Source organism: Dryobates pubescens, chromosome 25 (assembly GCF_014839835.1).
Source record: "Dryobates pubescens isolate bDryPub1 chromosome 25, bDryPub1.pri, whole genome shotgun sequence".
NCBI lineage: Eukaryota > Metazoa > Chordata > Aves > Piciformes > Picidae > Dryobates > Dryobates pubescens.
In genome coordinates this window covers 6,899,015-6,911,566 of record NC_071636.1, presented here as the reverse complement: position 1 = coordinate 6,911,566, position 12,552 = coordinate 6,899,015, and the positions used below count along the sequence as shown (strand labels likewise).

At 43.6% G+C, this 12,552-nt stretch overlaps 1 protein-coding gene across 10 annotated transcripts in view; it reads right to left on the bottom strand.

The window, feature by feature from the left end:
• ATXN2 (ataxin 2) overlaps nucleotides 1-12,081 on the bottom strand; it is a 53,968-nt gene extending 41,887 nt beyond the window's left edge. For 9 of the 10 annotated variants that reach the window (XM_054173081.1, XM_054173083.1, XM_054173080.1 and 6 more), the window contains exons 1-5: nucleotides 11,805-12,081; nucleotides 4,790-4,826; nucleotides 3,100-3,159; nucleotides 2,277-2,348; nucleotides 1,870-2,020 (exon numbers count right to left, since the gene is read on the bottom strand). In XM_054173081.1, the coding sequence (XP_054029056.1) occupies nucleotides 1,870-2,020; nucleotides 2,277-2,348; nucleotides 3,100-3,159; nucleotides 4,790-4,826; nucleotides 11,805-11,938 (454 nt within the window). In that variant the 5' untranslated portion in view covers nucleotides 11,939-12,081. The remainder of the gene's footprint in view (nucleotides 1-1,869; nucleotides 2,021-2,276; nucleotides 2,349-3,099; nucleotides 3,160-4,789; nucleotides 4,827-11,804) is intronic. The other variant, XM_054173086.1, reaches the window with a different exon arrangement.
• Between the last annotated feature and the right edge of the window lie 471 nt (nucleotides 12,082-12,552).

Below are 12,552 nucleotides of genomic sequence, written 5' to 3'. Positions count from 1 at the left end.
ACTGTCAAAACTTCTCTGGGCACTAGACAGAAGGTAATTCACATGACAAAAGCAGCAAGGAGCCACACCTCCTCACCTAGTTCAGTCTTACCGTGATACACACAGGCTTATCTGACATGGACCCAGACCCATGAAGATTTGGGTTTATTTGTAAGGAACAAACAAGGCCATCAGCTCCCTGCCAGCAAGCATGTTCATACACTCCCATTCTTTTGAATCCTTGCTTATTTGTATTTCCCAGCAAGAAGCAAGCTCTTCATTGCTCTAATTTGCAGGTGTGATCAGAGAGTGCCTTACATGTTCAAGTGTCATTTCCAGATAGTACATTTTTTGAGACAAAACGGAAGTAGATGAATTTACCCCCTCCAAGTTATCAAGTTTTTCAGCCTTCCAGTTTATCTTGCTCCAAGTCTCTACAGCTTTGTTCCAACTCTCCTCTCCAGCTACTTAAGAGATTTAGATTCAAAGACATTCTACTCAAAGTGAACCGAGCAACCTTTCAGCCCAAAACAGCTGTTTTCTTCTACAAAACTTTCCCTGAGTACTTATTCCTAGAAGTAGTATTCTTCATTCCCTCTACTCCAAATCTATAGAGAATGGGCAATGGAGAGCCCAGTTTGCACGTTGATTAAAGTGATGTTCATAGCAGACTTATTATAATAACAGCTCTCCTGCAATTTAAATTCCAAGTCCCATCCAGAACCTGGAACTTATCTGCATTTCAATGCTGCATTTACTCTGACATTATGCATCATCTTCTGGGAAAAGCAAATTCCTTGAAACAACAAGCCTCTCATTCTTCAGCTTTAATCAGGCAAGAACATATGCACGTACAAACACAAGGTGAAAAAGAGAAAGAGCTCATTAAATGTCCACCAGTCCCTACGCATCTCCAAGTCACTGCTAGATGGGACTAAAGCACGTGTGTCACAGCAATCACTTCGCTCCCAGGGACAGCTGTGGATCAACCCAAAATGTACATATATGCCACTTCCCCCCACGGCTCAGAAAGCTGTTATTTCTTTTACTCTTTAGCTCAGCAAGTCAAGAACACAGGCATTAAAACCCTTTAGATTTGCTTGCCCCCCAAAATATCTGCACAGGAAATGGAGCTGTCTGTCTGTAGAGCCTCTTAGGTTCCAGAAAAATAATTAAGGTCTTGAAGGTCAGACATTTAAAATATGAAGACTGCCCATAAAATCATTTAATCTGCCACTTTCAAGACATCTTAAAGATTTTATGATCACTTGCCTGCACCCTTCACTAGGTGCTGTATTTTGGAGAGCCTCGCCTACAGATCTACAAGTAGTGAAGCAGAAATTAAAAGCACAAATAGTGAATTTTCTAAGAATTTTTAGCTCCATTTGCAGTAGTATTTTTAGCCTATTTATATGAATGCATGACAGAAACAAAAAGTACTTAACTAAATATAGACCTTATATATACGCCAACTCTGAACAATAATCCTCTTTATAAAGAATTTGTATATTCATGGAGTCTCATATAACATTTAACAGACTAATTTAGAAAGACATTTACAGAAAACCCACCCAGCCTCCCACTACATCTGCAAAATGTTTTCTAACACCACTTTCCAGATACCTAAAACTGCTTCAAGTGCACCCTCACAATGGTTCACAAAGGTTCTCCAGTCTATTTTATTTCTTTTTTTTTTTTTTTCACATTTTTGATAAATTTATCATTCCAGGAGGTGCTGAGCATCTGTTCTTTCCATTGACTTTAAAGAGGGTATCTGAGTGGTTTGCACTCATTGAGAGTCTAAGTGTGAACTTCAGTGTTTGGGTCTTAAAAGCATCGACTTGGAAAAACTCTGACTCAAGACACAGACAACTTTAAAAACAAATATACCTCTTCTGGCATAATTGGTATCCATATCCTTAAAATGCACCATAACAAAGTCTGAAGACTTGAACAAGATACTCTCTAGAATGTCTTCACGTTTTGGCCCCAAACTGGATTCCGCAGTTTTCCGATGAGCAGCATCAAGCACTAAATCACACTATTAGAGACATAAAAAGAATGCACCAGCTTAATGCACAACAAGCCACTCCATGACTTCCATCTACTTGCAAAAAACCCAGGTATTTACAACAGGAGTCTGCTCATTTACAGTAATCTGCTTGTGCAGAGCTAGACGTGAACAGTTACAATACTCATAATAAATATTCACATTTTAATCGGTGATTAACATTGATCCTACTACCAAAGTATTAGGACCTTTTAAATAAAGGAAGAGACAAAATGGAAACAATTACCTTAGGACTGTAGGTTTTAAAAACTCCTTCATATATACCACCATTTTTCACCTGTACTTCACATTTGGATCCCTAGAATGCAAAAAAAAAAAAAAACAAAAGAAAAAGAAAATGCAGCTTTCTATCAGCCTGACAAATGACTGAGAACTGTGAAACTGGGACATTTGAGTGATTTTCTTAGGCATATTTTCCATATAAGCATAACACAAAAATACAGCTCAGTTTTTACTCAAGTCTACTCATTCAACATTTCTGCTTTTATAAATACACCACTGTGTGCTGCAGATGCAAACAGCTGGATGAGTACCAACATATTTGTTGTGAGGGGATTTAAAGATACTCACAGAAAGGTATTTGGTACTCTCAAGACTTGACCAGTTCTGCACACAACCAAGTTTTTGGGCAAAAGCAAAATCTGCACTTGTGTGAGCACAAATAAAGCTGAAAGCTTATCCTGGACTCTAGTAGATGTGGGACAGTCTGTCTTAATTGTGAGATGTCAGAACTTGCTTCAAAATCTAGGGAGAAAGGCTTCCATTCCCTGTACACAGACTCATTTTATGTATCCAAAACCTCTCTAAAGACAGAAAATTCAAGGTAGGATCAGTGCACTTAAGAAATTTGCTTTACCCCTGCAAGTCTTAAGCTTTCCAAGCTAAAAATATAGACTCTTACAATGGTTCTTTAAAATTCCATCTTGGCCAAACATTTCTACTGTTGAAGTTCAACATTCAGTCCATTCTATTGCAATTAATGGGAGTGGTTAACAATTCTGAGGCACTATAGAAAGTGTTTATCACCCCTTCCAAATAGGAAGACTTACAACAACTGATGTAAGGATGTGAACCATTCTCATGTTCGCATAGATGCCATCAAAAGAAATCTGAAAAATTAAAGAGGATGTTGTCAGCAACATAGGAGAAATATCTAACTATTCAAAAAGCCAGTGTGCCCAAAATAATGCAGGCTTTCACCAGTACACACCAGTTCCTATAACCATTGGTCTAAAACCTTAGATGTCATACATAGAACTTAAGTCACATGAGATTTCCAGATCACCATTTGCCCCTTTTCTGATCGTGAAAGGTCTGAGCATCCTCCCAAACAAGATGTTACAGAGTGCCCCTAATGTCACTCACTAAGGGAATTCTCCTGCTGGTTGGGTGAAGCTCAGATGTAGACTCCCAACTGAAGAAGTCCTGCTACCACTCCCCTCTGGTTTTATGGCCATCAACAGGGTAAGATGCTTCAACTGCTGTAGAAGCACAAAGGTACTTCCAGGGTCTGCTGCATAATATCTTTTCACCTATCAGACCTGATTACACGCATTAACAGAAGCTAAGTTCATCAACTTATGGAGCATGAAAAAGCTACAAAACCCAGCACAAAAAAAACAGAGTAATTCACTGCAGGGTCAGGATTTGAGACCCTACACTGGGATAGCTGACCAAGGATCACCCAGGTTGCTAGATGACAGATCAGCATCCATGAAGTGGCAAGGATGTCTGGGTTTTGTGACATCTGGTATTGCTCCTTGTCAGCTTCACAATGCAAAACAAGATGCTGAAACACACAAGGACCCCCCCATATTTTGAGCTTTGTAACTGACAAGTTATCTTTTAAAGTGTCAGCTACTCCATCCTCTTCCTCCTGGTCCACACCTTCCTGGTCTGAAGAGACAGGTTTCATGATGCTCCTATGCTCAACACTCAGTATGGATGACACAAAGATGAACACTTTCATGATGTTTAGTGTTTGCACATGACTTTTTTCACCACTCTTCCTCAAAGCTGCTTTGTTTTTACTAAAGTGTCTTGTTACCTTCAATAAACATTTATGTAAGTAAACTGTAGTCCTTTCAAACCTTCCTTCCTCTAAATTATCCTTGAAAAACAAGCCAGTAACAAATTAGCAAATATTTGATTAGCGCAGTTCAAAGATCCACTCTTTAAATTGAGATCCACATCTTCAGCTTTGATAAAAGCTATGATCTACAAGTCAAGCCACACCTATACTTCAACAATACACAGCTCCAACAGTAACTAAAGCTACACATTCAGATTGCTGATAACACTGGGTTATCTGGTTTATAGTAAAGCTAAACAAAATTGTTATTTTTTTTTAACTAAATGCTGCCTTACTGTCATCTGTTTGAAGAAGAAGCCAATGTTGGCGTCTTTGCAGAGGAATTAATTCAAAAATGTTGCCTGAAGTTAAATGTTATCTGTATCTACAACTATAATTGCAAGAAAATGCAGAATATTTACATCAGTGTAGTTAAAAGTTTAAGTAAGCCTTCCTCCTTCACCCTTCTACGCCACTTAAATGATGCAAGATACTACATTTTTAGAGAAGCATATCTCAGTCTGAAGTATTCATTATGGTATCCAAAGGAAAGAATTGAGAGAATATTCCAGTATCTACTATTCTATTATTGATACTTGGGTTTGCTGTACAGAAATTGTTTTCCTCCTATCTTAAAAGCGGTACAGTGGCGGGGGGAAAATACTTACTGTAGGCTGAGGCGGTCCTTTGCCACTGCTGCGACCTCTGAAATTAAACATATACATGAGATAGGATTAAAAACTGCCAAAACTGCTTCACTTCTTAACAAGTAAGAATTCAAAACCCATCTTAATTTGATGGTAAGAATAGGATCAGAGAAAACCAGCATTGCCCCAGAGAAGAACTTGACAGCTACAGGGCCCGTGGCATTTATCCACCAAATTACTGGCCTACAAGCAACTAGCATTGGTTAGTAGGCAAGAGGTTTACCTACAGTAAAGAATAAACCATAGAAAATACTAAGCCAGTGTCATTGTAAAATACATTAAAAATAAATTATTTCTTAAGCAGAATCCTGTAACTAAAACAAATTCTGAAACTTATTGGCCAACAAACCCAAAAACTCCCTTTGAGGCCCAATCCCTACATAGGACAAGGTCCCTTCTGTAAGATCAGAGGCTCAACACACCTTTGCTGTCCATCTGAGTAAGGGCCACCCAAATAACTGACCCACACTGCAAGTTAGAGGAGCTTCGACTGCAGAGACCTACCCACAGTTTGCTTATTACTATCACAACTATGGAGAGTCAAACTAATGTCAGCCCTCACACACAGACTACTTTTAATGCACATCTGGCATTCAGGACACTTAAAAATATTTTAAGTTAATCTGCATGCTCTTAATATCTCACAAAACAAGATGTAACAACAGTCTGTGCCCTTCACCTCAGACATTTGAGTCCCATCAACACCCCTGCAGCTAGCAAGTCCAACAGCTACAATTCTTTAGTGCTGTGTCTTATTTCAGAGTCAATTCCGTGCACCAAGTCCTAACTTCAAATACTCTTGCAGTGATTCACATTTGTATCATGATTTCAGGAACGCACATTAATGTGAGGCAAATGAAGTCTTCTACTTAAAAAAAATCCATTTTTAAAATAGATCCACCTTTAATATGCACAACCATTTAATTAGAGACACCCAAAGAATCATGTCTGTGTTTCCAAATATCCAAACAACAGTGAAATCTAAACCCAGCTGAATGTCAACTCCATTTAATTGCTTTTGAAAACACTAAGCTGTGGTTGAATACGACCTTGCTCTCAAAACATGCCCTTATAAATAGGGCTCAAGGGTTAGTCAAGAAATCAAATGGACTTCTAATGAACAGAAATAAATTCTGCAGAAATAAGCAAGTTCATCAGAGAACCATGAAAGGCCTTAATGAGGAAAAAATGGAAACCCACTAAACTATCACCTGACTTGTTTAAGAAAAGCTTCTGAAACAGAAACAGTCTCACAGCATCAGGCACATTGATGACATTTGCTGACTGGCAATAACTGCAGATTTTGGGTGTCTTGCTGATATTTTCAGAATACTTGCAGAGTACTAATCTCACAAATAAACACTAATGCAAATAACCTTTATTAATTACCTATCAACCATAACTTTCCAGAAGGCAGCTTCATGACTTCAGGCTTGCTCTGGAGACAAGTGAGTCTCACCATTTACCAAGCCTGCCACTTAGCAAATGGCCACCTACAGCACAAGACTGAAGTGAGCCCTTCCTCAGCCTGGAATATAATATTCAGATGAATGATTCTTTCCTTTATGAAGTCATCACACCAGATGTGAAACACTCAAATAAGAGAGGTACACTCCAGTTCTGACTTTTCCTTCTATTACAAATCAAAAAGTGCCAACAACATGGTCTTTCAAAGAACACGACCAAAGTCAAGCTGTTCCCTCAGCTGGTCTCAAAGATTTTAGAAGATAACTGTTTCTACATCAGCTATAAAATATGAAAAGTGAAAGAGTTTTGTGTCTCTGAAATAGAAAGCACTCCCTTTTGTTTTTTCCAGTTTAATGGTGACCTGGCAGTGTTATGCTAACAATTGGACTTGGTGATCTGAAGGGTCTCTTCCAACCAAAACGAGCCTGTGATTTTAGTAACGAGTACTCGGAGAACATAAATAACTGGGTTGCTAAACTGGTCAGAAAGTCTGGAATATTCCCTTCAATCAGCAACCCATCCAGATTGTTCTAGATTCTCCATCTCTTGCCACATTTCCAAAATTACTGCACTTACCCATGTTTCTTTAAGAAACAATCTGATTGCACATATCCACGCTGGCAAGAGGTTCTAACTGTGGTACCAGACCAAGAATTAAGCCAGTTGCAGATATTCTCTAAGTTATTCAGGTCTCTTTACAGTCCTGACCTCTTGTTTTCCAGTTACAACTGCTTAACACAAACCATTACAAGAAAGAAAAAACATTCACCAAGATGAAAAAGAGACCAACTCTGCCAATGCTACGCAATTCAATCAAAACTGTGTCTTCTGCTAAACCCGAGGCCATCAGCTTGAGGTTTGTATTCCAACAATTGAAGACTCAAGTTCAAACTATCCTTTGAGACAGCTTTGATGAATCATATTAAATAAACAAAATAATTAGATTATTTTTTTTTCAAAAGCAGAAAGCAAAAGCAGAAAGTAGGTGGTCTTTGCAGAGGTTGACCATGATTTAAAACACTGGAGTAACACTAAAAGAAAAAATAAATATGGAGGTGGAAGAAACTAGAAGGGGTCAGTAGCAGCTATCTAAACCACATCCTGATTACAGTAAGTATGGAGAATGAAGTACATTTTGTGTTGCAGAAATGTGGTTAAAGGTAAGCATGGGCACAGCAGCTTGGCAAACCCAACTTGTAAACCCGTTCAAGGTAGCCAAGTCACAAAAAGTCAGGAAAATGCTGCATCAGACAAAGTAACAACCAGGTAATTAAACTTAGCAGCCAGCTCACTTCAGGCCAGTGGTTACACCTCAAGAGTCAAAGTCTCCATATGGGCTTGATCCCAAATGCTGCACCACAACCATTCAGGAACCTGCATTTTTTTTTCACTTTTCATGGGCATTTATTCTCCTATTCCTCAGCATCCCTCATCTCCCACCCTAATGTTTAAATGCCAAGTAGAGCATTTGTATAAGCAAAGCAAGGTCATGCATTTGCATTTTTCCAGTTATGTGAAAACAAATGCAAGGACCATGAGTCTTGGCAGGATGTGAAACAAAGTCTTGGGTTTTCTCTCCAGCAGCACCTTCACTTTGAGACTAAGCCACAAACACAACCATACTGGATTTCAGGTATAGAGCAGAAGTGCAACTACAAAGACTGGAATGTAGAGTGAGTGGATGTTTCTGGAGCACTGGCTAACATTACTACAGCTTTGAAAATAGATCTGCAGGATACTCTGAACAACTTGCAGTACAAGTGCAGAGAGTGGTAAAACTTTCTGCTAAAGGAGGAATCAGAAGTACAATTTTTTATTTAAATGCAGCATCTGTCTATAGCAGATATGAGTCAAATCTGACAAATTGAGATTACAGAAGTCCTGCAGTGTTGCTTTCTGTATTTTCCACAATATTCACATTAATAGTATCAACTTCTATCTTCTTAAAAGATGAAACCTTCTGCAGCATCTGAATATGTAAGGAACCTGACTCAAGTTTGACCCAGTGCACATCTGTAACCTGTTGAGGGACTTAGTGACTTAAGAACCTTCTTCATGTACATTATCATGAATCAGTTGTTAAATGAAAAGTTGCTCAAAACCAGGGACACAATATCACACCAAAGTGTACTAACAGTGATAAGGAAAGAGACCTGCAGGTCATCCATTCATTGTGCTCAGCAGTTTAGCAAAGCTGCATTAAAACCAATGCACACAAAGACATGAGAACCAACCAGAAAAACTCTGAATGAACATGAATGAATCTCTAGAACAGTCACCTCAACAGCCTCAGCACTCAACATTCCCCAATACTTCTGTATGAACATAGTGGATACCTCTCATATGCCCTTCAATTAAGCCTTTAAACAGGCTAATAACAAAAGGTGTCAAGGAAAAAGGAAAGTAAGAGCATGCAAGAAGCATTAAGTCTCAAAATCAAGTTACATAAGATGGTCTCATTCCAGTTTCACCTTTTCAATGGGCAAAGCCATTCAGAAAACCCAGTAACTTAAGCGTATTCTTAAAGAACTTCCAAGTCTAGCTAAGCAAGAAAGTTGCCAAATAAATAGGAGAAAGACCTTATGCCACAAATGTAACTAGAGATGGCACCACCCAAAATGAGGTGTTCAGCCTTCAGACAAAATAACTAGGGATGAAATTGGATAACAAAAAGGATGCAGTGCTAAAGGAATGCTGGGGCAGATGCAACTTTCAATCACAGTGCCACCAGCCTTCTTGGGCTTGTGTAAGGGCAAAACTGAACCAGAACACCAAAAATGGGTATTAGATAATGTTTTGACTAACCTAGAAGAGCAGCTTTGTGTGTGAGATCTACGTTTTTTTCCTATTACAATTCAACCTGCTCTTGGCATCCCCCCTCCAGTCCCATTTCCCATCTGCCATATTCCACATGCAATTGATACTAAACAGAGGCACTTACTGCCTTTATTTAAAAAAAAAAAACAAAACAATGAAAACCAACCAACAAAAACTATTAATACTTGTTTGTTTTGAAATACCTTTGAGGTACCTTGATTCGTGTTTTCCCCCCTCATGCAAAAGAAACTAACAATATTACAGAATACTGTAATGACCACACAAAATTCAACCTTTTCTGATACAAAATACATATAGCAATCATCATGAAACTATGGAAATAAATAGAGAGCAAAGCTGACCCTCTACCCACTGTCAGAGGCAGAAGGACTAAGTCCTTAGCCCAATTAAGTCTTACAGTAATAAACACAGAGAAAATTAGGTCCAGGACAGTTAACTCTCAACAAGCTTTCTACCCAAACCTAAGCATTTAAAAGCACTGTAGCCATGGAAAGTAACATTCTTTTCCATTCCAAGATAAGAAGGGCAGCACTGCAAGGAAACAAGCTGCTAAGAAAGCCTGGAATAAATTGGAGATGTTTAAGTTTCTATTAAATATAATCCTTCAAATGTTTAAACTTCTATTAAATAGTATTGAAATCATGATGCAGAGAAGCTAAAAAAAAAAAAGAAAAGGCATTTGATTTTTCCAGCAGAAAAGCCACTTAGGTTTAAATTTGCAGTCCCCTAAAGACAGGAGTTTTCTTTAGGACAGCACAGGAAGTTCTCTGAAAGCATTCCACAAGGCTCCACCAGCCCTGGGAACTGTGATTTTACACCCTGCTCAGAATTAACTTGAAAAATTGATTAATAAAAAAAAAAAAGTGTGAACAACTCTGAAGGAACATGTCAGTTGTTCAGCAGCCCCACTACAACTCCCTGAGGAATTCTGAAGTGGAATTTATCCAACAAAACTAAAAATGCAACACTGATAAAAGAAATTCAGTGGCTTGAATCTTGATATTTGGGAGGGAAAATGAGGCTTGCATGCCCCCTAATCTACAGAGGCAAGTGCCACCATCACAGTGAATGAAAAAAAAAATAAAGCTGTAGGTTTTGTTGCCCTTCACGTTAACCTCTACAGTGCCACTGTGTGTTGGCAGGAATAACTGTTTAGCAAAGCACAGTAAACATCATGTTCAGTGTAAACAGCCATATGTAAAAACCATTAAATCATTGCAGTGAAGTGCTGAGGTATTATTGTTATTATTTATTTTGTCCTTTGCAACCCTACCAAAGCATTCCCACTTCCAGTTTCACAGACTGGTACCACAGTAAAACCCTCTATCCAGCGATGGCCAACAATGGGACCACTGTAAATTCTGTTTTATGGCCAATATGCAAAACTGAGGAAGAATAAAAGTCGAGTGAAAAGAGCAAGATGAATAGAACTTGAAATGAAACTGCTCTGAGTGACCATGACCTTCAAAACTGTTACCGTCCTGCTCTGATTGTTTGTTATGACCCCCAGAGCACTGGAAAAATTCACAACACTATAAAGTTTAATTTTTTTCCCCCTTTCTCTCCCTCAAATATGTGTTAATTTTTACAGCAAATGCTCTGGGAGCAGGAGCAATCTTCCAGAGGCTGTATGAGACAGCAGGGCCTCCGCAGCGTGAGGAGAGGGGAAGATGTGGGGAGGGGAATCTCGGCCTGCTAAGGAAAAAGGAAAAAAAAAAGGGGGGAGGGGGGAAAGAAAGGGGAGGAAAAAAAATGACCCGATTCTTCACCCCCTAAATATGGGAAAATGCAAAGCCGTGCTTGGAACCCCATCCACGGGCGGCGAGGCCAAGGAGCGCTCCTGCGGCCTGCCTTCCCGCGAGAATTTTATTGCGATTTAAATAAATAATTTTTTATATGTTAAGATGAAATAAAATAAACCCCTGCGAGCTAGGAGTGGCTCCTCCACAGGCCTGCGTCGGCTGCCACAAGGCAGGACCCGCTGCTCACCCTCCCACCCACCCCCCGACCGCCTGGGACCACCCCGCCGCCCCCCGGCCCCAAGGCCGCCGCCATCGCGGCCGGCACCTTCCCGCCGCCGTCCCCCCGCGCACGTGCGGCCGCCGGCTACGGCGCCTCGCCCCCGCCGCCCCCCGCCTCCTCTCCCCGCCATCGCCTCCTCCTCCTCCTCCTCAGCAGGCGGGTCACGTTGGCCCGGGGGAAGCGGCGCCCCTCGCCCCCGCCGCAGGCCCCGCCAGGCCGCGAGGGTTTTCGTCCCACCGCCCCGTCCCGGAAAAAAAAAAAAAACAGGGAGGTCCCGCCTTGCCCTCCACCGTCCCTCGCCGCCTGAAGGGCACCGACCGCGGCCCGGCGTGGCGGCCTCGCCCCGACGGCACTGCGGAACCGGCGGGGCCCCCTCGGCGGGCCTGCGTCCGCCCCGCCCGCCCGCCATGCCGGCTCCCGCCCCGCCGGGCGGAGCCCCCCGCGCCGGGCCGGGCCATGTCCCCCGCCATGCAGCAGGCCCCGCTCCCCCTCCCGGCCGCGCTGCCGCCGCCGCCGCCCATGGAGGCCGGTGCGGGGAGGGGGAGGGGGGGGGAGAGCTGCGGGGGGAGGGGGAGCGGCACCCGCGCCGGGCTCTCCGCGACAGGGCCGGGGACTCAGGTCGGGCCTGCCGCTGCCACCGCGCACCCACCTGCCCATGTTCTGCCTCCCGCCGCCTGCGGCTGACGGGAGGCCAGGGCCGCCGCCGCCGCTGCTGCTGCCGGGGGGTTTGCGGTTGTTGCCGGCGGCCTGAGCCGCCGCCGCCGCCGTTTGCTTGAGGGACATGACGAACAGGGAGAGGGCCGGGGGTGCGCGCCGGGGCTGGGCGAGGGCCGGTCCGCGGGAGGCCTCGCTGCGCTGGCGGGGCCGGGGCGCCGCTGGCTCGGCCGGTTGCTCCCAAACAGTGCGAGCGGGGCGGAGGGAGCGGAGCGCGGCGCGGAAGGATCCGCGGAGGGGGGGTGGGGGGGGAGAAGGCCGGACCGAACCGGCGGGTGAGGGGAAGGAAGGAGCGGAGGGATGCGGCGGTCACCCCTCTCGCTTCTCGAGCACCTCGGCGGTGGTAACGGGGTGGTGGCAGGGCGGGGAGCGGCGAGGCGGCGATTCCGGAGCGGGCGGCAGGCGCGGACTCTTTACGGGAAGTCGGAAGGCTCCGCGGCTGTGCTATGGCGGGTGAAGGGGCGGAGGCGGGAGGCGGGGAGGGGAGGGGGACACGTGAGGCGGCGGCGCGGGACGGCGGTAGCTCCCGCTGCAGCCCTGGCCCGGCCCCGGTGGGGCCGTGAGGCCCCCGCGGGTGCAGTCTGCCCCTCCTAACCCTCACAGTCCGCCCCCGCCTTACACCCCCCCGCAAAGGGCAAGCCCCAGCCGGTGCCAGCCGGGCTCATGCCCCCGGCGCGGACGCT